Genomic DNA, 24,773 nt, shown 5'->3' with positions numbered 1-24,773 from the left:
GAAGCTTTGTTTACGATTTTTAATTGCAAAAGTATCTCTTGCACGGCTTCTTTGCTTTTGTTACACATTACATTAATCCATTATTATTTGCTTTGTTACACATTTCATTAATCCATTATTAGTGAGTCGAGTTTGAATTGAATTTGAATGAATTAAAATAGTTATTCTGTTAATAAATTGACAAGCTATGTTTCATGATTAAAAGAAGTTGAGTGTTACTCATATTTTCATGAGCAAATTCAATTAATACGAAGAAGACAAAAGTGAGTGGATCTCTCCATTTGTAAATAGTTTTATTAATGTACAAACTTGATCTTCGAAAATGCGATTAATAGATTAAGTGCAAAAGCTGAATTGGCAACACGTGACATTCAAGTAAAAGTCAAATTTAATAGCAATTCTGTAAATGGATTTAATTGTGATGATCAAGTTATAATATAGAGTACTACACTGAAACTAATTCAACATTTTGGACTAAACACGTTTAAATTGTTTCTACAATAACAATATATCCAGTATGATCTCACACAAATGAGATTTTGGAATCCGAAGATAGGGTTCCAAACCTTACCCTCTATTTGTAGGGTAGAGAGGTTGTTTCTGAAAAATCCTCGGCTCTCTCTATCAAAACCCCCGCACCCTGCAGTAACTCAAAAAGGGGTAAAGCGAGTCCATCAAAATTATACTTGAAAGGGAAGTTTTTACTAGATCACAGAGGTAAAAAGCATAAAAGGGCCTTCAAGTAAACAATTTTAGTAAACAAAAGGCATTCAATAAATAGTCATTTTTCTCTTCATATCTAACAGTAAATACCACTCCACCAGGAGAGAAAATTGAAGCCAAAGCATTACATACAAACAACAAAAACTCCAGTTGAATGCCTATTCTGGCCTAGCCTAATGTTACAAATTCTCTGTCTCGTAATCATCTTACCTGTGGTAGAGCATTTTGTCGGAGTTGAAAATTGGCTGTCTCACCCGTCGCTGGTCAAGGTGAAGGCAAGAAGAACCATACAAAGAGTAAAGATAATGGTTCCACCTGAAAAGAGCCACATTGCTTTGCTACTGGAGTTTTCCCTAACATGGCTGCTCACTTCTACCTCCTTAAGAAGTTCACGTATTTGCTCTATATCATCATCCTTTGCTGCTCGCATTAGCCTACCCTGAATCTTCTCGAGCCTACGAAGCCTCGTAGCCTTTGACCGATCCTTCATTGGCCAGAAAAGACCTGTCATTTTCCAGAGCATTATTCCCACATAGATGGCCACAACGACATCTACACTGTAATGATGGCGTTCTCGTATTTCTCTTTGAGCACTATGAATCACAAAAATCCAGATGAGTGCTGAGCTATAGCCACCATAGGCTTCCTGCATATGTTTATCAAGTTTTAAGCCAGATGAGACTGGTTGGACACAGGAATTTAGACTTCAAATTTAGGGAATGATAGACGCATACCGTCCATGCCATAGCTGTCAGCACGGCAACAAGCATGTGGCCACTATATATAAGGTCATTGCAACCCCCTGACGCTTTCTTTAGCAGATGATACCAAGCAGATGATCCCTCAGGAGCTGTAGGCCGAAGGAAATCAATCAGAAAGCTCATTGAACCCCAATCTGGTCGAAACTCCGGATCGTATTCCCCAGGATCAGCTGAAAGCGAAAGTAGAGACAGAAATGAAAGATCAATACTATGTACAGAATTCAACCAACAGCATCAAAGACCTAAAAGAAACTGGCTTTATGAGCTTTCCTGATCGCAGGCAGCATTTCTTATTGAACAAATGTATAGAGCTTTTTCAATTTTGGATCATTCTGACTGGCAGTTCGTAAAGAAGAACCAAGTAAGAATTTCAGGACAGAAGAGAAGATCAGAAGGGAAAATACCATATGCTGTGTCCCAGTTTATGACGTTCCGTATGGCATTTGAATCTGTGGCATATGGTACATAATATTTCTGAGCCCAAGGATGAGGGTGCTGAGGAACAAGGAATCTAGCAGATGCACACCATGGTCGAGCAGATGGTAGAATTGTGGAGACAAAAGTTATGGCCCGAAGTAGCCTTCCGATTCCCATTGTGAACATGAATCTTGCACCAAGCCCAAGACCAGGAGCTTCAACCGATTCAAAGAGTACAGAGAAAGCAAGCATGATAAACAGCATCAGAAAATGATGTAATCCAATTATACGAGCTCTCAATATATTAACCACTGTTTGAGGTAGTTTCTCATTCAATGACAGCACCAACCACTGACCAACATCAGGAAGAGGTGATGCATCACTGTCAATAAATTGCAAAAAGAAAAACTTGTAAAGACTATAGATGGTCATTTAAGAAAGAAGAGAGATCAAACATAATGAAGCAAAGTTATAATTGCTATTTTTGCTTACAAAAGGAAAAAGATACAATTGTTAATTTATTTTTCTGGACACAAGCCAAACATTGTAAATTGGGACCAAGTATGCATCCTCTCTTCTAAACTTTCAATCTTCTAGGAGGCAAAACAAGGTTGCGTGCCATGATTGATAACATAACCACTTTAGGGCATTCTGATCGTGTCTACAGATATCCGTAAGACTTTTTTTTAAAAAAATGAAATTTATCCATGCTTCAAGAAGCCTTTCACCACTTCACATTGTGCTTCAACGATAGACATATTTCTCAAAAACAAGAACAGGAAAGGAAATCAATGTCAAACTGTTTAACTTCTAATAGTGGTGATACTGGAGGCAAAGTTTGTTAATTGTGATGATGCAAGCCAGATTTTCCTTTATATTACTCGCCTTAGACAGCATTTTAGAACTATCAATTCAGCATCTTTGTGAAATTCTGCTATTAAAAGACATTGTTGTATTGTATCTCACTAGAATGTAGACCATGTATCCTTACACATCTAGATGACATTAGCATATCTAGAATCCCAAGACAGATCACACCTAACCAATCCAAGCTAACCAAGACATGCAACACAGGTTAATATATGATTTCAAATACAGCACAATTAGTTCTCTCTTTTAGTTATGACTTCACTAGCTATCTGTTTTTATTTTGCTTGAAAGTGTCTCAGTACAGAAGCTTTGGAAAAAGCTCAAAAAGATCCCTTTTTTTATCACCTGGCATCTTCATCCTTACACAGTTGTCTCTTTGCTTCCTCGGTTTCCAAACTCCCTCCTCTTTATCAAAATTCTCAGAGAAGTTCCCATCCTCGATTTCCTAAGCCTTATACCTTCCCGGTTTTCCTCCACTTCCTCTATTAGTTTCCAAGCTCTGTCTACTCATCTTGAATTCAGTCAGAGAAGTCCCCAATTTAAAAAATCCAAAAAGTCGCCCATTCCCAAATTCTAACAATCTGGTGACATGGTAAAAACTTAAACAACGTATGCTTTGTCATTTCCAAAAGATGTATCTAAAAAGCAACAGTGCCATGATCCCAGTCTTATTTGGATCACTCGGCAGAAGAATGTGAGGATTTAGTTAATGATGAGCATCACGTACAGAATTTAATTAATCACAAGAAAGAATTATACGCAAAATACCATTATTCACAGACACAAGACACACCAAGAGCACAAACTAATCCACTTAAGATTTTCATTACTTTTGAAATCTAACAAAGGATTACCCATACCAACGTACTGCACTATGTTGCTAAACTCTTCAAAATTGTTGTCGAGATGGATCCTCCAAACGTAGTGCATTTATGGAAGATTCAGTCATGGGTGCGGCAGCATTTTGGAGAGTCGGAGCAACATAACTTAAGCAAACCGAAGCATATAGAAAAATGCATCCCTCTTAATTCTGTCTCCAGGATAGGTGAGATTGACCTATACCAATTTTTCTGGTCTGATCTATCAGCTTTAGTTAATCCCAGTATAGAAATCCAAACCTTGTGTTTTTCCCATAAATATATATTTGCAATCTTCAATGAAAAAATTCAAAAGTATGTATATGTGATTTTGAAGGTAACTCAATAACAATTTCTGATCATTCAGAGTAAAAATGATGTAGCTCCAAATTCTCTCTAATAGTTCATCCGATTTCTGCATCTAACTCTGCTTAGATTTTACAATGTAACAAAATCTATAGAGCAATTGAGAAAACCACAAATTAGATCAGATTTGGGATGCAAACAAGAAATTACCTTTTCCATTCTTCACAATACAAACTCAAACTTTCCATTAACAAGCTCAAAAATGCACTCAACCCCAAGTCAGTTTTCCCATCCAAATCTGAAACCCATATTTACCCAATATACACAAAAAAATTTGCCAAAATTTCCAAAAATTGAAACAAATCAATAAAATTATGAATTAAAAACGAGCACTACTTCAAAGCATATACATACCTGTTCCATTCAAGACCAAGAACGGCAGTGACAGAGCGGACAGAAATGGCTTCAAAAAGAAGAGCAGAGAGCAAAAAAAGCATTGCGAAAATAAATGGTATAGCTGAACGGAGCTCTGATGACCAGTGTTTGTAAAATGGAACCCGAATAATAGCAGCGATCGCCAATATGGTCCATAGCGCCGGCTGTAACCGGTCATGCCATGCCGGAGAAATAAACCGGAGATAGTCTACTCCGATGTAAGCAATTGCAGCAAATCCCAAACCACCTCCTCGCCGGTTTTTCAAGATCGCCGGCGACCGCTTCATTTTATCTTTTTGGTCGGTCGGTACTAGTGAAGTACTAGGATTCTCGCTGACCGGAACAATTTTGATTAGCTTTCTCAATTTCCTTTTCCTTTTCCTTTTATGCTTGCATTATTAAATTAAAGATTTCAAAAAAAAAAAAAGATTTTCAGAGTATATTTATGGTGGAGTATATGTATTAACATGAAAACCAAAATAGGTGAATATATTTGTTTCTTTTTTAGTTGTCATATAGTTTTAGAGTCTAATAAAATAAATTTTAATTAATGTTTAAAATCCATTTGATATAAAAAAAATTAATGTATAATATTTTTAGCATAATTTTAAATATTTAAAATATCAAATTAATGTAATTTAATTAAATTTTTAAAATTGATCAAATTTGATTTTCAGTTTAATGTACGAAAGAAGTATATTGTGGATATAAATGAGAGCTATAAAAAGAAGGGAAAATTATATGGAATGGCAAACATTCCTAAGTAATTATATAAAAACACTTTTTTTCTATTATAAAAAAAAAGTAAAAAGATGAAAAAAAAGAAATTAATTGAGAGTATGGGGTGTTCACAAGTTTGATTTAATTCAAATCAATTTAATCGGTTTTAAAATCATCAAAATTAAATTAAATTAAATATAATAATATATATTTATTGGTTTGGTTGTTATCTATTTCACTTTGGTTTAGTTTGATTATTAACTATACACAAAAAAATTAAAATGTGAAAAAATAACTATAATCCATTTAAAATGAAAAACAAATAGAATGACTGGCATTACAGAATTTTCAATTAGTGAATTTACTAAGAATAAGACCTCTCATAATATTTGCCTATTATATTATAAATTTCTATTTATTTATTTGCCTATTATATTATAAATTTTTATTTATTTTTTTAAATATGTGTACTTTATTTATGACACTTATCCAATATTTCAAGAATAATGGGTACCAATATATCGTACTACATAGATAGTTTTATTAAATATAATATTCTGATCAACAAGGGTTATGATGGAGTGGTAAATATTTTTTCATTTTTAACTAGATACATATATAGTCACTTGTTTGGGAAAACTTTATCTCTCAATGTGAGACTTTTCGATGTGAATTTAAAATAAGTCGGACTCTAATACAGATATTAGCCACCTAATAGAAACCCGAAACCATATGATATTCCACTTTGAAAAATGTCATAGTTTCGAAAATGGAACTCATTGACTGTGGGCTGAATTTATGCGGACGACAAGCCTCATGATCCTAATACCCTTACTCAGCATCGCACCAAAATTCGAATTTACATATTTATATTTATAGTATATTATTATTTTAAAAATATTTATATATAATCTAGATAAAAAAATAGATCCAAATCTACTTGATTAGGAAATTTGAGGGCTGTGCCAACTGCCAAATGGGACATCAGGAGCAATAATTGTACAAATTCATGGAGCCTTACAACAATAATATTAAGAATTTATGATGAGTTATTTATTATTATAATGGACATATTTTTGCTACTGGTCTATACGACAATGTTAGTTTAATTCATGACGTAGGCGATGAAGGCAAAGTTACAGTTTTTATTGATGGAAAACAAGTATTTGAGACCAGAGATAAAGGCCCTCGAGACTAGTGTTTCAAATGTGGAGTTAATGCTGCACCTCACAATATTAGTTATTACATGGAATCAAAATAGGGACGATAAAAAATACCTCTTAATTTTAGTTTATTAGTTAAATATATCCTGTCGTTAAAATAAAGTTATTTATTAGATATAAATGTTTTCTAAAATAATGACATTCTGACATTTTTACTAAATTTTATAAAGTATAGAGGTTTTTACTAATTATGTTAGATTTTTTGACTAGTTTTCTAATTTTTTCTAATTTTTATAAAATCAGGTTAATTTTGATTGATTTGGAATTCTTTGTCAATTGAGGGGTATAAATGGTGAAATTGATAACGGCGAGGGTTTGTTTTAACGGCAAGGGTATATTCAACTAATAAACTAAAGTTGAGGGGTATTTTTGACCCTTTTTCCATCAAAATATTATAAGATTGTCATCAGAGTTAGTAAATAAATGATGAGAATAAAATATCTTAATATTTTGCTGATTAATCGAAAAAAGATGTCTCTAAACTCTAATGCTATGTTTGGATGGTGGTTACAATGAATATAATGTTTGTAGTGATTCATATTTCAAATCTACCTAATTTGATATAGTTTCAAGTTTATTTTATTCTTGAAGTTTTATATAATTGAAGTCCATTTATTTTTATCTGACATTAAGTACATATTAATTAAAGTTATTTTGCCTGAACCACAATCATATATGACTGAATTCAGTCAGTTTTTTCTATACTTCAACCATTTCACCTTAAATTCAATCATTTTTTGCTTGAAGTTTATTTATTTACTAATACTAATGAACATATTTATTAATATCTATGTGATTTTATGTAATTAAGGAGAGTAACAAGTGATGGTTGGATGGAAAGTAATTCTTAAAATAAGCAGTTACGTATTTAGATAAAAATACAGATAATTACGCAAGCACAAAGTTCAAAGTCAAAATAATCACCTCTGTGACTCCATCTCTGCAAAGCGATCATTGAACACTAAAATGAACAAGAGCTTGGTGTTATTACAAAATCACTATGAAAAAAATAGTAATAAATATGTCTATAAAGTTTTGCAATGTAACTTATTTTACAAGCCAAGAAAAAAGAATGATATGAACCAATACAACCAATTAATAAAAAAAATATGAAATAACACAACTATGCAACTCTATAAATGCAGTTTCAGAGCTAAGAACCACAAGGCAGGCAACAGATTCTTCCAATCCTTGTGAAAAGCCACTGTAACGGATTTGGACCATCGATATCCTCATAAGCCGGGGTTGGGGTTGGCAATGGCATTTCTGAAGGCAAATGCCGATGGAAAGCATCAACTGCACCTGCAACACCATCTTCATTCTCTAATAATACAGCTAGTTCCATTACTCGGGATTTCACCTGTATAAGTTAAGTTTCCATCAGCAAGCAAAGTCTATAACGAGCATTTCCAAAACACATTTGTGTTCTGCAGTGACAGATTGGTGTGTCATTAGGTAGGGAGATGCATAGACACTTACATCAGGCTGAAGCATAAATGTTATAGCATCAGAGAGTCCTTCTACACTAAGCTTGTCAATAGGAATTGGAGCAGGTCCCAGTCCCTTTTCATGAATTCTATCGCCCCAGAAGAATTGATCACCGAAGAATGGTACTATAGTTGTTGGACACTGGATTAAAAAATTGCAGACATTGCATAAGACCATCTGATCTTTCTATATAACTCAAAGGGCAAAAGATGATTGCTTTAGAATAATACTACTGATATGAGATTGAGAAAGAACATTACCCCAGCACGTAGTCCCGCAGCTGTGGTTCCAGCACCACCGTGATGAACCTGCAAGCAGGTATTTCCCACGAGCACATCAGAAAATATATATTTTTCAATATCCAGATATCGAGAAGACTGGAGTTTAGAAGGTCAGTTATACTAGAGTTTGTAAATCCCTAATAACCAACCATTAACCGTCAGTTTATCAGAACCGATCCCATCTCCCAGTTTGCTATCCAGAAAAGCATTCAAAAGATATATAACATGAGTAGGTAGGAGTAAATTGTAAAGCAATAGTACTCACAACAGCTGCGCATTGAGGAAAAAGCCAATCATGAGGGTACTCCGCAACAAGAAAAACATCTTCAGGAATCTCTTGAACTGGAACAGAATAAGAGGTAAAAAAACAAGAAAAGATGTTTATTGGTGTTAGACTATTCTCACATGCAATCCAATCACAAATGAACGGAAATATCCACATTATTTACCAATACTACATAAGTGCACTTGTGTATGTGGCGTCCATCCAGTAATATAATGACAAACAAACTGTTCTCTTGATCTATCCACTTAATGTTTACGTTGTTGTAACCCCAACTCCATACCACCATCACAGGCCTCATATTTTGTCAAGCAAGTAATTGGCCTTGGAACTGGTTTTTCGGTTGTATGTTCGGGGTTAGGGGAAGGTCAAAGGGGGAGACTTATTATGTCAGTTAAATAACTTAATAGAGAATTTTATTTAATAGACCACCCCCTCCAAGGTTCTTCTTATGGTGTTTTTGAGGTTCATCCAGGTCTTAGCCCTTCCAGTGAACGCACAGTAGAGCACTAGAGCTTCAATATGCTATATGCAATAAATTACGAGAGTTGTGCCTATATCTTTTTGTTTCTTCAAAAAAATTAGCTTTATTTTGCAACCTATATATGATCAATTTTATGGTCAGTCAGAAAAATGCAGAATGTAATTAGATGGAAAAAAAAATGCAAATCATGAGAGAACTTACAAGTACCAAGATCTCCCCAACCTCGGTCAAGAATTCCCCTCTGCCCAGTATTCCTTAGTGCCTCCAAAATTATATCTGTAGTTTTAATGGTATCTTCAAGAGGCTAAAAAAAGAACAAAAGGAATGAACAAGTTGGATATCTTCAAAAACAAAAGTGAAGTAGGAGACCAAAGTGATTATTCTAGATCAGACTGCTAAGATCTTAAGCACAGGCACCTTACAGATCTATTTAACAATTAAAATTGTGTGAGACGAAAATGCAGTTAGATTGATAGAAGCTGGTTTACATCCACTGTTGCAAGTTTATCAAGTACGAATTAAATCATTCAGAAACGGATACGTCACTAGACTGTCAGTAGAAAACTAAGAATTCCACCTACAGTAGTAAACCTAGTCATAAGTTGCTTTTAAATTATAAGACATCAGACAGGATATATCTTGCAAGAGTGGCTGAGTGGGATAAAGGATCATCTGATACTTCTAAGACTTCTGGGAGTTTATATTAGAAAACCTTACCATGCTCCCAAACCCAATATATACAGGTTTAGGCCCATTTTGGATCCACTTGATAAATTCTTCAGGAGGTTGGTAGTTTCTCCCAAGGTTTAAGAAACAATAGCCAACAATATCAACCAAAGAGCCCCAATCTGCAAAAAATGAATGCTTCAATATTTTTATGATAAATCAAGTGGACTGATTGTACGAGCACACATCATTACTAAGCCAATGGGTGAAGTAGAGCTAGAAAAAGAAGAAAAGATCTTTACATGAATTCAGGGATGGGGAAGGGGATTAATGGGAATGAAGAAAGAGAGACTAGCACAGAAATACTCCACAAGAAACTGATCCGTTCATTTTGACATATACAAATCATTAGTTTTGCTTCAACAAGAGAAGTGGAAATGAACAATACGACGAAAACAAGCATCCAGATACCATTGAGGAGCTGACATATACCTTTAGGCTTTGGCACAACATGTGGACTCCACATGTAGCCAGTTGGGAAGTGAGAAATTGATCCGTGGTATGTACTGAAGTAGGCGATAGGAGGAAGGTTTAACTTCTTTTTCCTAAAATCGTTGATGTAGCCTCTTATGCCCCACCAGACAAGTAAATCCACGAGTATGTAGGAAAGCTGAAATGTGCAGAAGACAAAATAGAGTTTTAACAGGAATCAGAAGCATTACTGGAAAAATATTTTTCAAAAGAAGAAACTGATAACATACCCAATACGCAGCAGGTTGAGGTACACGAGCCATCGGGTGAGGAAATTCGGAAGTTGGCCTGTCTATTAACAAAGTCTATGAGAAGGTACCTTGTTGAAAATATTAAATGGGAGAATTTAATGAAGATTGACACTGAACTCAGCAACTGACTTGCATAATATTCTATGTGCATAATAGTTCTTCCAATTGATCTATAAAACTTCCTAATTCAGAAGAACCAACTATTCCAGAAATTGGGCACTTGCATCTAATCTTTGTATGTCACAGACTAAGGCGTTCAATTTGAAATATTAAATAGCAGTTTCTGCAAAAAGTTTTTCAAGTTTCAGCAAAAATTGTCTCCGATGCAGCTCCGCCTAAGAAAAGTTTGAGGCATTTCAAAAATTGTGTTTCAACAAAAACTCCATCTAAATAAAGTAGCAAAACTCATAAGTTTCTTTCGTGTGGTTGTTGTAACTAGAAGAATTTTGCAAAAACTGTTTCTCAATTTTTAAATAGAACGCCATATGGTTGATATCATGTGGGCCAGTGTCCATGTATCAGATGTTAAAACTGCTGAGAACAGAAACTACACTTGATCTTAACCACAAGGCCGAGTAAGGTATCAAATGCCACCTTATAATGGTCTAGTCAATATCAAATCTAAAAAACATTCACATAGTGAAGAACAACCAGCTCTTACAAATTGGCTTTTCTCAAAGAGGAAACTTTTGTAGAAAAAAAATAGAAATCAGATAGCGGTATTTTGTTTCATCAATGTTTTATAAGAGAAATGGACTTTACAAGGTCACATACTGACAAAGACAGCAATTGCAGGTGCATCCACTTGTCATATTGTTAATATAAAATATCCAATAAAATAAAGTTAAGTGTCAATCAGAGCTTACGTCCAGGGCATTGTGAAGAAGATGTGGAGGGGTACCCCAAGAGCTTCAGCAACGTGTGCATGTCCTGTCCAAAAAAATAAAACAATGCTTATAAGTTGACTTGGACTAAATCGCATCCTGTTGTGTTGACTAATCCTGATAAATGTTGTTAACAAAAATAGCAGCAAGAGGTTGCTGATATCTGTACAATGATGGACTAGAATTATCTATGATACAAGGAGTCTATAAAGTCCAGGAAAGCATAAAAATGAATATTGTTTTGGGGACCATTGAGGAAAACCATATAAAGCAGTTTATATTTTATTCGACATTTATTTACAGAGCACAAGCTCAAGATTAAGTCTTCTTCCTTCTAAGCTCTTTGTTTACTAAACCCAAATCGATATGCAACTTGCCAAAGCTGTGCAGAATACACGCCTCCATAGATTCAGCTAATGACTTCTCCCAAAATAAGTTTTTCAGTTTGGAAGGGCTTGTACTTATTCGAAGCAGATTAACACTGCTCGTGAATTTGATACAGAAAATACAATCAGGTGGATTTCTTTATAGGCTAATAACTCAACTTCTTGACATAGGTCTATTCTAATTGAAAAGAAGCAGAAGAGCACTGTGAAGATGTGTGAGATTAAATATGTAACATATGAACAGTCAAACCCAGCTAAGGCGGTGGAGTAACTTTTCAGACTTAACTCCTCCCAAGGTCAAAACTAGATAGCTTCTGGTCTCCACATTAGAAGAGTCAAATGAGATTAAACTCATAGTAAGTAAACAGAGTTATTTGGCCAAAGACATTTCAAACGATTCTAACCTGAGTATGATTCAAGGTTATCTTTGAGATTCTTGTGTCCGGAGCTTATAGTGACCCATCCTCACTTCATACACACTAAAATGTTCATTTAATTCATATTTGTTGACTTCATGTTAATCCTTTCTAAGATAAATTCCACGATGCGACTAACAGACCATCTCAGAATATAGTAGCTCCTCTACTTATAGTATCTCACATATATCTTTCTAATTTAGTCAAACATATGTTCTCTATGATGGCAAAATATGACCACCACCACCCGCCACCCCCACCCCAAAAAGAAAAACAAGAGAAGACAGAAATGTATCTTTTGGAGAACTAGCAATGATATACAACTCCATGTGATATTATAAATCATGGACCAAACATGAATTAGATGTCCAGATATCAAAAAGGTGAAATGAGTGGTGAGTATAGAGATTATCTCCGAACTCACCATAAGCAGGAGGATTTGCAATAATCGCTTGTGCTCTAAAAGGTTCACCAGTTTCAATATCTGGCTCAGTGCAAGCCGGAAGAAGAGATTCAATTATAGCCTTTAGCTGCTTTCGTTGTACAGATATCTCTCCTGGTCCAGAAGGAATGAGACCTTTGTTCCTGGCCATATCTGCAATTCCACAGAACATACAAACTTAGTCCATATTAAGTGATATCAGCAAACAGGAATTCCATATTACTACTTGAACAGGTATGTGATGAGCCACTTATTTCATACTAGATTCCAGTACAAATTTGACTGTTAAGTATGTTGAAAAGTTCCCAAAATTTTAAGAGAAATTTTCAAACTGTGCATAAGTTAACTAAAAGGAAAAAAATAGAAGCTTGATATTACCACGATTGCTCATAGGATTATGTTAGTATTCACCATTGGTTAAAAGTGTGGCTATAGTCTCCTAGTGATTTGGGCAACCCTTACCGCATGAACCAACTTTTGAGATTGACTTAGGCCTAAGCCCATCTTCTTAGCTTGGTATTAGCGCCAGAGTTGTCAAAGGCGCCCTGATGCGAGGCTCAAAAAGTGTTTCGCCTTATTTAAGGTGCGATTTTGTTTCCTCGTCAAGGTTATATGACATACATTTTCTTGCCAATGACGCCTCTTTAGAAGAGGCGGCACTAAATTTACTTTATCATATTATTTTTTTCAGTTTCTTTCTTCATATATTTGTCATTCATTCATGCTTATAATTATTAATCTTGGACTAAACACAGCTTTGTATTTTTTTCTCCCTTTGCTCTTTTTTTCATTAAAGCCCACATGTTAGTTGCGCTTAAATCCCCAACAGATCTTAGAGATTTTTTGCGCTTTTTGCTTTTGATAACACTAATTAGAGCCACTCCCATCATCATTATTGTGTTACCTAATGTAGGGCACTATGTTATGATATCCATGCTTCGTCTAGTCTTGGGTGTGCAAGGGAAGGGGGGGGGGAGGGGTGTGTGGAACACATGTGAGAACTTTATGCGGATTCTTTGAAGCACACCCCAAAATTGCAGAAAATACTCATACCAGATACTTACCCACCCAGGCAGAAAGGGCTAATACATACCCATAGCAGAGTACTCATAACATAGACAAAAACAAGAACGAGAAAAACGAAGAAGCATGCCAAAGACCTCTTACATCCTGCCAATACCCGAGGATCACCACCCAATGGGTAGTAGTCTATGCCTCCTGATTTGACAAAATCACGGAAGTTAGAATGAGTTGCCAGCCTGACATGATGACCAAACGCCTGTCAATGCATAACACTGATTAGAAAAGGAACGAACGATTTACTCTACAAATGAACAATTTCTCAACCAAAATACAAAGATATTAAGGTGCACAAACATCAACAAAATTCTACTACAAGAAATATGGAAACACAAAATCTATAGTTGAAATATGATCAATTATTTCACATGAATGTCCAATATTGGCCACAAAAATGATGAGAATATTAAATAATAGGCAAATTAATATTTGTGCTCCAGAAGAGGCAACAGCAAGAAATAAAGCTAAACCAACCTTAGACAGGAAAAGAAATTAAATCCAATGGTACCCACACTGGAAAAAGCATATTAAGAATGTTTTACCAGTCAAGCAGCAAAAGACATCAGCTCTGAAGCAGACAAAATTTTCCTTGCGCAAAGTAATTGCAAGGTCCAAGTGACCTTTGTTTTTGATACTTGCTTCAACCATATAGGTCCAAATTCACCTCTAAAAATTCTCTCCGTCAATATATTCTCAAATGAAATCTCAATTGGTTTACTCAGGTCCAAGGGACACAATCTAATCCTTTTACCTTACAGCATCTCAACAATCAATTTTAAAAGTTGGTGACTAAGAAGACTTGAAAAGTGGAGAAACTAAGTCTAGTAAAATAGAACTTAGAAGTCCATCTAACAGACCTCTCCAACGAAGTGTCATTCAAAGCCGAAATTTGGGTTATTCTGTAAAGGATGCTGAAAAACATAGAATGCAATGATATAATAATAAAGGCAAGCACAGATGGTTAAGAAGAAAACGATATAGAACATGTATGACCAATACAGCTATAAACATGGTGATTTAGAACTCCCAACATGCCTGAAGTCTCTTGGCCATAGCCAAAAATGGTTGAACATCTCCCCTGGTTCCAACAATAAGCACCACGATTTTCAACTTTGGAACTGACTTATTAAAATCTGTGATAATCCTGTCTACAGTAAGAGTGGGTTCTTCAACAGATCGCAGCTCCAACAATTCAGAAGTTTCAGGCGTACTCTTAGTAAGGTCAACCTCTACTGTTCCATCCCCTTGGATCTTTACCAGCTCTGCGATGAGCTTTTGCTGGTGACATTAAGAACAGAAGGAAATATGAGGAAATGGTAAGTGAATAACAAGGATTCAGCAACTTAAAGGCAAGAAAATGAAAAGGTATATCATTTTCCAGATGGATAAAGTAAAAAAACACATGTAAGTAATTTGTGGTGGTTCTTTCAGACGCTGCAAAGGGGCAGTCCTGGGTCTCCATAATCCATACTTACATAGGCAAATAGCAAGAATTCTTAACCTGTTTAATTAGCTGCTACTTGTACATATACAGGCATGGACAACCTAATGTATGAAGCGGTGATTCAGGACGGATACATGTGATTATGTGCAGAAAAAATTAACTTTGTTAAAGAGGGTGGTTTTGTTTCAGCCACTTATTAAATAGCAACTTGACTCAGCGGAGCCCTACAACATACATATCAACTCCATCAGTTAAAAGCAAAAAAATAGCTCAAAAACCAAATGGTCAAAGTAAATTTTGTATCAGTAAGTCTAAATAAGTACTTGGTCAATACAAATTGCCAGCTTCACATGGTCTAAGCATCATTTGAAAAAATAATGCTCAGCATTCTAGGATTCTTTTAAGTTTTATTGGTTCAGGTAAATCATATTTATTTAGATACCAAGCAGTCTAGTTATTCATACGCTTAGCACTTCCCATATCAGCTTTTCTACTCCTTATCACTCTCCAACATTAAAGGATCTTTCCATGCTTCAAGTTTACAATCAAATCAAACAAATTCAAGCCAAAACTAGTGTCAAGGACAAAATATTAAACTCTAACAAGTTGCAACAATTTTTGACACATTTACATGCATATCGTAACCAAGACTAGTAATTCTATTCAACTCTTACGCCATGTTGACTATTATAGAATCTCACAGCAAAGCACTACACAATTGGTTGTCGGATAATAGGCATTTCAAAGCTGGAGACGTCAATAACTTGTCAAAAAATTACCTTTCCACGTTCAGAAAGTCTATCCAATATTACATTATGTCTTGGACTAACCCTCCTCTCAGTCAAAGATCTTGAAAATGCCATATCCTGGCCTTCAGGGAAAAGACCTCCGCCAATAGTCACAGGTGCAGTAATGCAGTGCTCCAAACCTACAAGTTAAACAAAAAAAATAAAATGCAAAAGTCCTGTATGAGAAAGAAATACATCTAATCCAGTAAACCACAATGGTCAGCTTTATCCCATCAACATAGATATAAATGTCTAAGCCCTTCTGAAGCAAGTACAAAAAGAGAAGAGAAAAGCAAAGAAAAGAAAAAACAAAGAATCATATGCAGCAACAATTTGCTTCAATTGCTTATAGAAGACCAAATCAATATTTTCTTACTACTAAATTTTCAGAAAGACAATGCTAAGAGGTTCCCAAGTTCAATTCATGAGTATTTTGCCACTCTATACATGAAATCATTGTCAGCAATACGGCATACTGGCAGAATATCCTAAATGTGAAACAGGAGATAGCTTTTGCTTTGGAGGGAGGAAAGTGGAGCTGATGTGAGAAGTGACAAAGGAGGAAGTCTATAATGTACCTTAGCTTTGAGGGAAGCATAGAAGAAACCGTGAGCAAAAGAATTTTTCTCTCTTGTAAGGAGACGGAGCAGTTAAAGTTAGTACTCTGGAGACTTTTGGGTATTTGATATTTTTCATGTTTGGTGTTAAATCAAGGTTCCATCTTTTAATAACTTGGTTTGACATCGTTGTCTGTCAAACCCTGTCCTCCACAAATGATGTTAGTTTTGCTTGTCATTAATTTCGTTGATGCATTGGTTTTCCTTTGTAGGGGTAGCGGTGAAACTTGGAATATAGAGCACTGGAAAGAATTCTTCACATTTGGACCAAAGAAGCAGGTGAATATAATTTAGCTCATGAAACTCGAGCAAGACACTGCAGCCCCAAAAAAAAGTTCAGTCTCTTCATAGAATATGTGACCCTTAAAGTAACTTGAACCAAAACCAACAAGCAGATGGTCAATTATAAGGAAGCAAGACTTTCGACAGATAGCTGTACAGAGATGTATTAGCTCAAGGAATTCCAGAGACAGATAAGGATGACAAAGGGCATAATTTGACCTTGAGATGAAAAATGTCAATGAACCCTCCTTTTAGAATAGAGTTGTAAGATGAGGCACAGTTATATACTTAAAACTTAGAGCCAGAACACTTTTTATTTATTTATACAGGTCTTTGACAGGAAAAGTTACTCTCTCATCTTTTCTATAATGCTTGCTGAGTAATATAGGACAAGCCTTAATAGTCTGAAATTCACAACTAAGCTTACATGTCGATCTAGATAGGATTATTTGAACTCCTTCTAGATTGATTTCATAGATGACAAGTAGTAATGAGAGAGCATAATAAAGGAAGGAACCAGCCCGTTTGGTGGGACAGAAAATAATAGTTCCATTCATCAAACTGTTAGCCAGAGGACAACAATGAATCAATGATGCTTAACATCATAAATAAGATAGTTTCCTAGACCATTTTGTCATCCAAAATAGAACAAAAACACATACATGATTCACTTTATATTAAATAGAATAAAGATACAACACAAGAAATAGTTTTACTATCAATCAAAGAAGAATTATACTTATTAGTATACTCGTCCCACAAAGACAAATTACACCCTAGTGAACAGCATTATGAAACAAAAAGCAAAAAAGTTTTTTTTTAAAAAAACCACAGGATCATTCTGAAGTCCAACTATCCCAGTCACTTGGCACTCGCTCATACTTCTCCCCTCTAACTATCATTTACATCCTTGTCAATATAACATTTTGCCAAGATCATGACTCTTATTCTAAATTTATTGGTGTAAGAGAAGACTAAACTAAATGCACATGAAGAATCTGTAGCAGGTTTTCTCAAATTCATTATTTATCAACAGAGAAAAGCTTAGGAAGATGAAAGCACTAACCTCTCCGAGCTTGAGGCGGAGGACTAGAACTCCGATGTGTGCTCTCATATTTCATTTCTGGAGTCAAACACTCATCAGTATGCTCATCTGAAGACCTAATGTCCTTAAGTGATGAAGAACTTGTTCTCCAGCCATCTAATTCATCGGAAAAAGTAGCATCACACCGTTCATCAGCATTGTCCGGTACTTCTGAATCCCTTGTGCTCTGATTTCCATTAAGCCCACTACTATCCATTTCATATGATGAACTCCAAAACCACTTAAATTCACCAAACTGAACACCTACTCTTCTAAAATTTCAAGCTTCCAAACAACTGTAAGAGAACTCAAATTCAACTATACTCCAGATTCAGCAACTAACATAAAAAACTTGCAAATTCAGCAACCAAAGAATTCATAAACAATCCTGTGCATCAAAACCTGCTAAGAAATGGGAAAATATCAGCAACCCCAAAATGCAGAACACTCCATTCACCAAAATCAGCCAAAATTCAGCAACCCCACAATGAAAAAACAAATCTTGATTTAAAGCTAAAACTTTCCAAACTACACCACAAGCAATGTTAAAAGCTAATCTCCCTCTGCAACAACCAATTAGAAAGAAGAAAGAAACACAACCAACCAGTCAACAACATCGCATTGTATAAAATCAGCACAAACTTCAAAAAGAATAGTAATGATAACAACATCTACAGGAAACTCACACAATACACACCCTAATCATATTATCAAATAGAGCACACCAGAAACACTACAAACAACAAATATGTTTAAGAAGTTGCATAAAAGGAAAACCCCACATAACAGAAGATACCGAAAAGACTAATCCTTTTGGCGATTCAATCATTAAAGAAAGTGAATACTCAACTACCAGGTGTCCAACATGTAATTACCAAGAAAGCAACTTTAGCATTTTCGTCTTATATATTGAAAAAACTCATTCAAAGTTGGAGATTATTATCATCAATAATTGGTTTTCTTATGGATGAAAATGGAGGGAAGCTAGAAAAAAAACCCAAAGATAGTGTGTAGTTTTTGATAAAAGAAGCTTCATTCCTTTGTTGGGTTGTAGATGAACTCTTACTCATTAAGATTATCAAAGAGAATGCTCATCAGTTCACACTAACTATTCTTGAAAAACTGATGAAAAAAGTCTTCTTTTCTGCTCAATCCAAGACTTAAAAAGGGTGTATTCTTTTGCATAATATTTCTTACAAAGTAGTCTCTCTCCCTTTCATATTAGTTTTTTAAATTATTTCATTGTTCAAAGTTATAGAATTGTTTATAGTTGAAGTCTTTGAAGATGGATGTTTCAAATTATTTATCCTTTTGCTATAATCAAATTATTTAGGACATAAATTAAATTTTATAACCAAAAATATGATTTAAATTATGTTTTTTAATGATTTTTATTTTAGTAAGAGTATATTGCCCACAAATTCGATTAATATGGAATAGAGAGAATAAGTTTACTTGAAAGTGAGGAAAGTATTGTTATCGCAGCATAAAAAATAAGTTATATAAATGACATTCCAAATTTATTACTTAGTATCTTGTTCCTTCCTACTCACATGCAGTTAGGCGTGCACATGGTCAGTTGGTTTGGGTTTTTAAATATCAAATTAAATTATTTGTGTTGAATTTTTAAATTTATAAATCAAATCAAACCAATGAAACTCAAGTTTTTCAACCTCGAGTTTTTTCGAATTTTTTAGATTTTTCATATATTTGAGTTTTTTCGCTAAAGTTTTCATATAAACATATTATTAACTTGTACTTCAAATATTTCTTTAGTACTGTCAAAATATAACTATCTAAGTGTTTCTTAAGAAAAATAACACAAAATATGAAATGATTAATGACACTAAAATATCCAACAAAAAAAATAATAATGAAATCGCGTAAAACAAATATTGCAAATTAGTAAGTCATAATGAAAATGATCATAATTCGAAAGTATTAAATCATGCTAAAATATATTTAGTAAGTATTAGTACCTAACTAAATATTAAAAGAAATTAAAATTGGATTATTTATTTTAATTGTCTAAACCAATGTAAAACTAAATAACAAATATTAAATACTATTGTCATTTTTTATGTTGAATAGATTTTCTTTTTGCACTAGTATTAATTTGATTTTGGTTTAAGCTTTATTATAATTCCCAACATCTATGGACTATATCTTTGTTGAATCATTATTTTAAGTTTCAAACTTGAAATAATATATTAAAAGATAAAAACTGTGAAAATATATAAGAAATATTTAAAAATTATATCAAAATAAATATTTCTATGTATAAAATAAAATTTAAAATTATCAATATAATCTCGAGTTGTTTTTTTTTTAGTTAAAACCAAACAAACCCAAATATAGCAGGATTTTTTTCCAATATCAATTCAAGTCAAACCAAAGTCCAAACTACTAGTCAAATTTTTTCTCAATTTACGATTCAATTCGATTTTGTACTCCCCTATATATGCAGCTCAACCTACGAGCTTGAACTCTCACTCCTGGTCCATTTCATCCTCATAAAATTTTACTAGATTATATATAAATATTTTTTAAAATTTATTAAAATAAATTAAAAATATTTATTTTCCTTCGCGCCTAGCATCCTTGTTAGTTAATTCTTATTTAATTTATTAAGAAGGCAATAAAGATGGAAATGAAACATTTTTATTAGTAGTGAAAAAAAAACAATTGTTTGCTGGTGAAAAATAATGAAATCATTGATTCTATTGTTTTAATTCAATCAAAGACTGAATTTTTTTAATTAAAAAAAATATAGGAAAAGAAAATAGATTTTTTTAATTTTAGTATAGTAACCAATGACCAATTATAATGCACATGTTTGACAGCAATTTAATAGAATTATGTTCCAGTTGGCACTTGTCAGAATCCTGACATGCCATCGTGAAATCGAAATATAATTATACTCTATTATACTATTCATTTTTTAGTCTATTAAAAAAATATATATATTAATATTAATTTATTTTATTTTTAATAAAATAATTTATAATAAAATATTAAATTATAATTTTTTAAAAATTAATTTTTTAAAAAAATTATAATTAAATTAAATTATATCGCATAAATTAAAATGGAGGGCAAAGGAGTATATTAATAGGAATATGATTAGTTAGTTAGTTGATGGAGTTGTAGAATATTCAAAGTGATGATTCTGTTTTGAGTCAATGGCTAAAGTTTACAGAGTAGATTTTGAGTGTTTTTTTTTTATATTTGAGTTTTTTTTTTTTATAAAGAAAAATATATATTTTGGCAAAGAACTTTATATTTGTAATGTTCCCAGAAGAAACTTTTTAAAATGTTTTTTTTTTTAATGTTTTCTGAAAAAGTGGACACAAATTGACAAAGAGCAATTTTTGGAAAAAACATGTAGCCATTATTGAGCAGTGGATGATCTGTTATCTAGACTTTAATGTGTTTTTTTAGTTTGATTTGATGTGACTGTGCACGTGGTAGAGAGTACATTATTAATTATCCCCAATGAATTATAGATCTAGAGTTTTCGTTAAAATATTTAAAAAATATTATTTCGTTTGTTTTAAAAAGGATGTCTTTATTTATTTTTTTAGTTTGTTTAAAGAAGAATGATTTTTTTTCTTTTTAAAAACTTTTCACGTCGCTTGTTTAAAGCCATAAGATTAAAGAGCATTTTGATACATTTTATATAACTTTAATTTAGAATCACAAAATTAAAAATATTATTTTTCTTTTCTTATACTTCGTTCCAAATCAAATTAGATTATTATTTTTAAACAGATGGAGCACTGGAGTATCATATATGAAGTTTGAATTTGAAGGTAAAGTTTTGTTCCGAAATCAATAAGTCAATATATAATCTTATACGTAGAAAACTCTAAATTTATATATATAAATATGAGAAAAATTAAAATAAAAACTGTCTTATATATTTTGTTGTGTAATGTGTATTTTTTCACAAAATATTCGATTAAACACCCTAACAATCTTCCAGATCCTTTTTTATAATTACATCTTCGATTATTGTTGTGTTTCTCTCTCTTTGAAAGATTAATTATAAAAAAAAAAAAATTGATTATTTTACTCTATACAGTGTTGCTATTTGGCAGTGACACCTTTTTGTCTTGTATTGGCACGATTAGGATTAAAGACTACAATGCTCTTTTGGTTCAAATCATCTAAATTTTTCTCTAAAAATAAATTTATATTAGACTTTTCTTTCTTATTTTCTACAAATATTTTTACTTTATTCATTTTATTTTTCATTCTAAAAAATATTTCTCAATTTTATCATATTTAATTGAATTAAATATTTTGAAAAATATTTCAAGTTAACTTATTTTTTCATATTATAATATTTTCTTCTATCTCACTTCGTGCCCCGACCCTTGCCATTCAAAGAAAATTAAAAAAAAAAATTATTTTGTTTCTACTTCTATCCCTTCACCCAAGTAGCCCTCTCTCCCCCCCCTCCCCCCCCCCTAAAAAAGAAAAAAAGAAAAAGATAACAACTTATAGTTTTATTTTTGAAAACAATTTAATTTTTAAATTTTTTCAATTCTTTTACCCCGCTCAACACTGACTACCCCTTACCCCGCTTCCCACAAAAAAATAAAAATTTATTTTTGAACAAAAATAATTAAATTTTCATCTTCTTTAGCCCACACCTTTCCAACTACCACCCCTCCCAATAAATAGATAACTAATTTTTTTTTAAAAAAATATTTTATCCTTCTACCCTGCCCTACCCCACCTCTACCCCTACCAGCCCCCCTAAAAAATTATGATTTAAAAGTTTATTTTTGTTATAAATTCATCAAATGAGTGAATAGTCCATAAAGTTAGTACATGAACAACCATCCATATTCACTAGGTTTCATGAACCTTTTTGGATAAGAGTGTATCTATTTATTATGATACTTAATATGGTGACTTTTGAAGTGATTTCTCACTCTATAAATAGGGTTGTTCATTCACTATTGTATGATATACAGATGAGACTTACACATACTTGAATAAGAAGAAAATTTCTCTTCTTCTATCTACTTCTCTTTATGATTATATTCTTATAGCTTGATTTTATAACACGTTATCAGCACGAGTCTCTAGCCAATTAAGATTGAGTTTTAGTTTTTCTCTAACTCATGTTTTGATTGATCTTGTTATGAGAATCAAGGTATTATATGCATAAAATCAGGTATGTATTTTCTAAAATATTTTTATGATTTAGAATAAAATAGTATTCAGTCACCAACAATTATCAGGAATCGAAGACATATACTACTATTGGTTGAATATGACAGGCTATACAAAATTTCTTAAATTGAAGAAGGTATAAAATTTTAATAGCATGAGTTTGAATATTATTTTGATTGTTTTGAAAGACTCAAAGGGTGAGTCATGTTGTACTTCGGTCTATTATACCGTTGGTTAAGGGTAAGACGATGGGTTCAAATCTCATCCCACCAAAAGGGTAAGACATCAGGTTAAGTCCAGATGCACATAATGAAAAATCTTTGAGGATAAGACGATAGATTCAAATTCTATCGCACCAAGAAAGTAAGACATCAATTTTGATGCACCGTGATAATAATATATGGATAAGACATTGAGTTTGAGTCTCAATGCACCATAATGGTGATAAAATGATGATTAAGGCAAAATAATATATTTTTGATGAAATGCCTTGAAATTCATCATATTCAATTTGCATATTCCTTGAAAAGAATGTGGTAGCAACTTGTGATAACGCTGAAATCCGACTATTGACTTGCTCCATTCAATCATATGAATGTGGTAGCAGTGAGTGATTAGTCTGAAAGATGACAAATAATTAATGATATGAATAAAAGGCGTGAAGGAACATAATTATAATAGTCATCATTGTGGTAATGATAAAGGAAGAACACTATGAAATCTTCAAATAGTTCTTCAAAATGTGAAGGCAATTTTTATTATCAAAATGGTATGAAAGGTCATTAGACTTGTGAATGAAGTCAACCCAATAATTTGACAAGTTTATAAATCCTCCATCAAGAGACAAGAAGATAAAGTGATGGTACACTTGATCCTTCAAAGTGATGTTGAGGTGTATCATGGAAATATGATGAATTTTAAAGTCATGACAATGTGCTTATAATGCAAATTTATGAAGTACATATAAATGATTAGTCCATTCCTTGAAGAGAATGTGACTTGTGATGAGTATCGTGAATGTTTGACCATTCTATAAGAGAATGGGTGAAGATGCGAATCATTATGGGTTGAATATATGCCACAACTCACCTTTATAGAAGGTTTGAGAAAAAAATGATATATGTCAAAACTCACCTCTATGGGAGGTTTGAGAGGAAATAAATTTTATTTTGCAGAAAGACTAATCGTATTGTATGTTTATACGTCACTATGGTATGTTTGTTATGAACTACCGAAAGAAAAAAAAAAGAAAAAAATAATTTTTGCCTATAAAGGTTGTGACCATGATCAAATACACTCTGTGACAATACAAATTTGTCATTGGTTGTGTACCGATGGTACAACAAAAGTAAAGCAAGAAACATGTCTTGCTCGTAATGTTTTGAGCATGACAATAATGATATAATTTCTCCTTGAAGGAGATGCTCACAATAGGGATTGTGGCATGCAATATGTGATAGTACACAAAGTTAATAGCAAGCTCTAACGAGTTGTGTTATTATCAGAGGAATAATAAAGGGGTTATAAATATTTATGTAAAAGGTTACCCATTGTTTCCTCTTGTTTGTTGCACACAAACGTGGGCATGCTGATGAAATCACATGTGAAAGTAAATTACAAGTGTACTGAAATAAAGATTAGTTGGCATGACTGGTTGACCATTCTGGTTTAAATGTGATGCAAATGTAATTGAGAATTCATGTGGATTATATGATGAAGAAATAAAAGATTCTTCAAGAATTCTCATGTGTTGTTTGTTCTCTTCATAAAATGATCATTCTACCAGTTAAGGTTGGGATTGTAATTTCCTAAAATTTTTGGAACATATAAAAAGGTGAATATGGAATCGTTCACCTGTCATGTGGAT

The 24,773-nt window shown here is 33.1% G+C and overlaps 2 protein-coding genes and 1 pseudogene across 8 annotated transcripts; all 3 read right to left on the bottom strand.

Moving 5' to 3' along the window:
* Positions 1-398: 398 nt before the first annotated feature.
* Positions 399-4,788, bottom strand: LOC107015639. 3 transcript variants are annotated; one of them, XM_027916705.1, is made up of 5 exons: positions 4,349-4,788; positions 1,889-2,283; positions 1,458-1,654; positions 934-1,369; positions 399-649 (listed from the first exon to the last, which is right to left on the bottom strand). In XM_027916705.1, the coding sequence occupies exons 1-4, from the start codon at positions 4,654-4,656 to the stop codon at positions 974-976; spliced, it is 1,296 nt and encodes a 431-aa protein (XP_027772506.1). In that variant the 5' UTR covers positions 4,657-4,788; the 3' UTR covers positions 399-649; positions 934-973. The 3 variants fall into 3 exon arrangements, with proteins under 3 accessions (XP_027772506.1, XP_015071456.1, XP_015071455.1); XM_015215970.2 differs by having other exon boundaries at positions 399-640; XM_015215969.2 differs by lacking the exon at positions 399-649 and having other exon boundaries at positions 719-1,369.
* A 2,465-nt stretch (positions 4,789-7,253) lies between these two features.
* LOC107015599 (sterol 3-beta-glucosyltransferase UGT80B1) lies at positions 7,254-18,957 on the bottom strand. Of its 5 annotated transcripts, none has more exons than XM_015215918.2 (15): positions 18,570-18,957; positions 17,702-18,121; positions 15,728-15,876; positions 14,540-14,782; positions 13,592-13,703; positions 12,407-12,577; positions 11,163-11,226; positions 10,276-10,333; positions 10,007-10,184; positions 9,566-9,696; positions 9,050-9,152; positions 8,347-8,423; positions 8,061-8,108; positions 7,792-7,941; positions 7,254-7,672 (listed from the first exon to the last, which is right to left on the bottom strand). In XM_015215918.2, the coding sequence occupies exons 2-15, from the start codon at positions 17,934-17,936 to the stop codon at positions 7,466-7,468; spliced, it is 1,926 nt and encodes a 641-aa protein (XP_015071404.1). In that variant the 5' UTR covers positions 17,937-18,121; positions 18,570-18,957; the 3' UTR covers positions 7,254-7,465. The 5 variants fall into 5 exon arrangements, with proteins under 5 accessions (XP_015071404.1, XP_015071406.1, XP_015071405.1 ...); XM_015215920.2 differs by having other exon boundaries at positions 17,702-18,124; positions 18,595-18,957; XM_015215919.2 differs by having other exon boundaries at positions 18,595-18,957.
* LOC114077008 lies at positions 10,704-10,880 on the bottom strand (annotated as a pseudogene).
* Positions 18,958-24,773: the final 5,816 nt, after the last annotated feature.

The sequence above is a fragment of the Solanum pennellii genome, chromosome 4, assembly GCF_001406875.1.
Source record: "Solanum pennellii chromosome 4, SPENNV200".
NCBI classification, from domain to species: domain Eukaryota; kingdom Viridiplantae; phylum Streptophyta; class Magnoliopsida; order Solanales; family Solanaceae; genus Solanum; species Solanum pennellii.
This window is presented reverse-complemented; position numbering and strand designations above follow the sequence as displayed.

Bases quoted from the DNA above. Each gene is read 5' to 3' on its own strand.
- LOC107015639 (XM_027916705.1), bottom strand. From the start codon at position 4,656: ATGAAGCGGTCGCCGGCGATCTTGAAAAACCGGCGAGGAGGTGGTTTG. The intron at 2,284-4,348 runs GTATGTATATGC...ATTTATTGACAG, and splicing joins CTTGGTCTTGAATGGAACAG to TGATGCATCACCTCTTCCTG. The intron at 1,370-1,457 runs GTATGCGTCTAT...AAACATATGCAG, and splicing joins TGACAGCTATGGCATGGACG to GAAGCCTATGGTGGCTATAG.
- LOC107015599 (XM_015215918.2), bottom strand. From the start codon at position 17,936: ATGGATAGTAGTGGGCTTAATGGAAATCAGAGCACAAGGGATTCAGAA. The intron at 13,704-14,539 runs GCATGTTGGGAG...ATGCATTGACAG, and splicing joins CTATGGCCAAGAGACTTCAG to GCGTTTGGTCATCATGTCAG. The intron at 8,424-9,049 runs GTAAGTTCTCTC...ATTCTGTTCCAG, and splicing joins TTGGGGAGATCTTGGTACTT to TTCAAGAGATTCCTGAAGAT.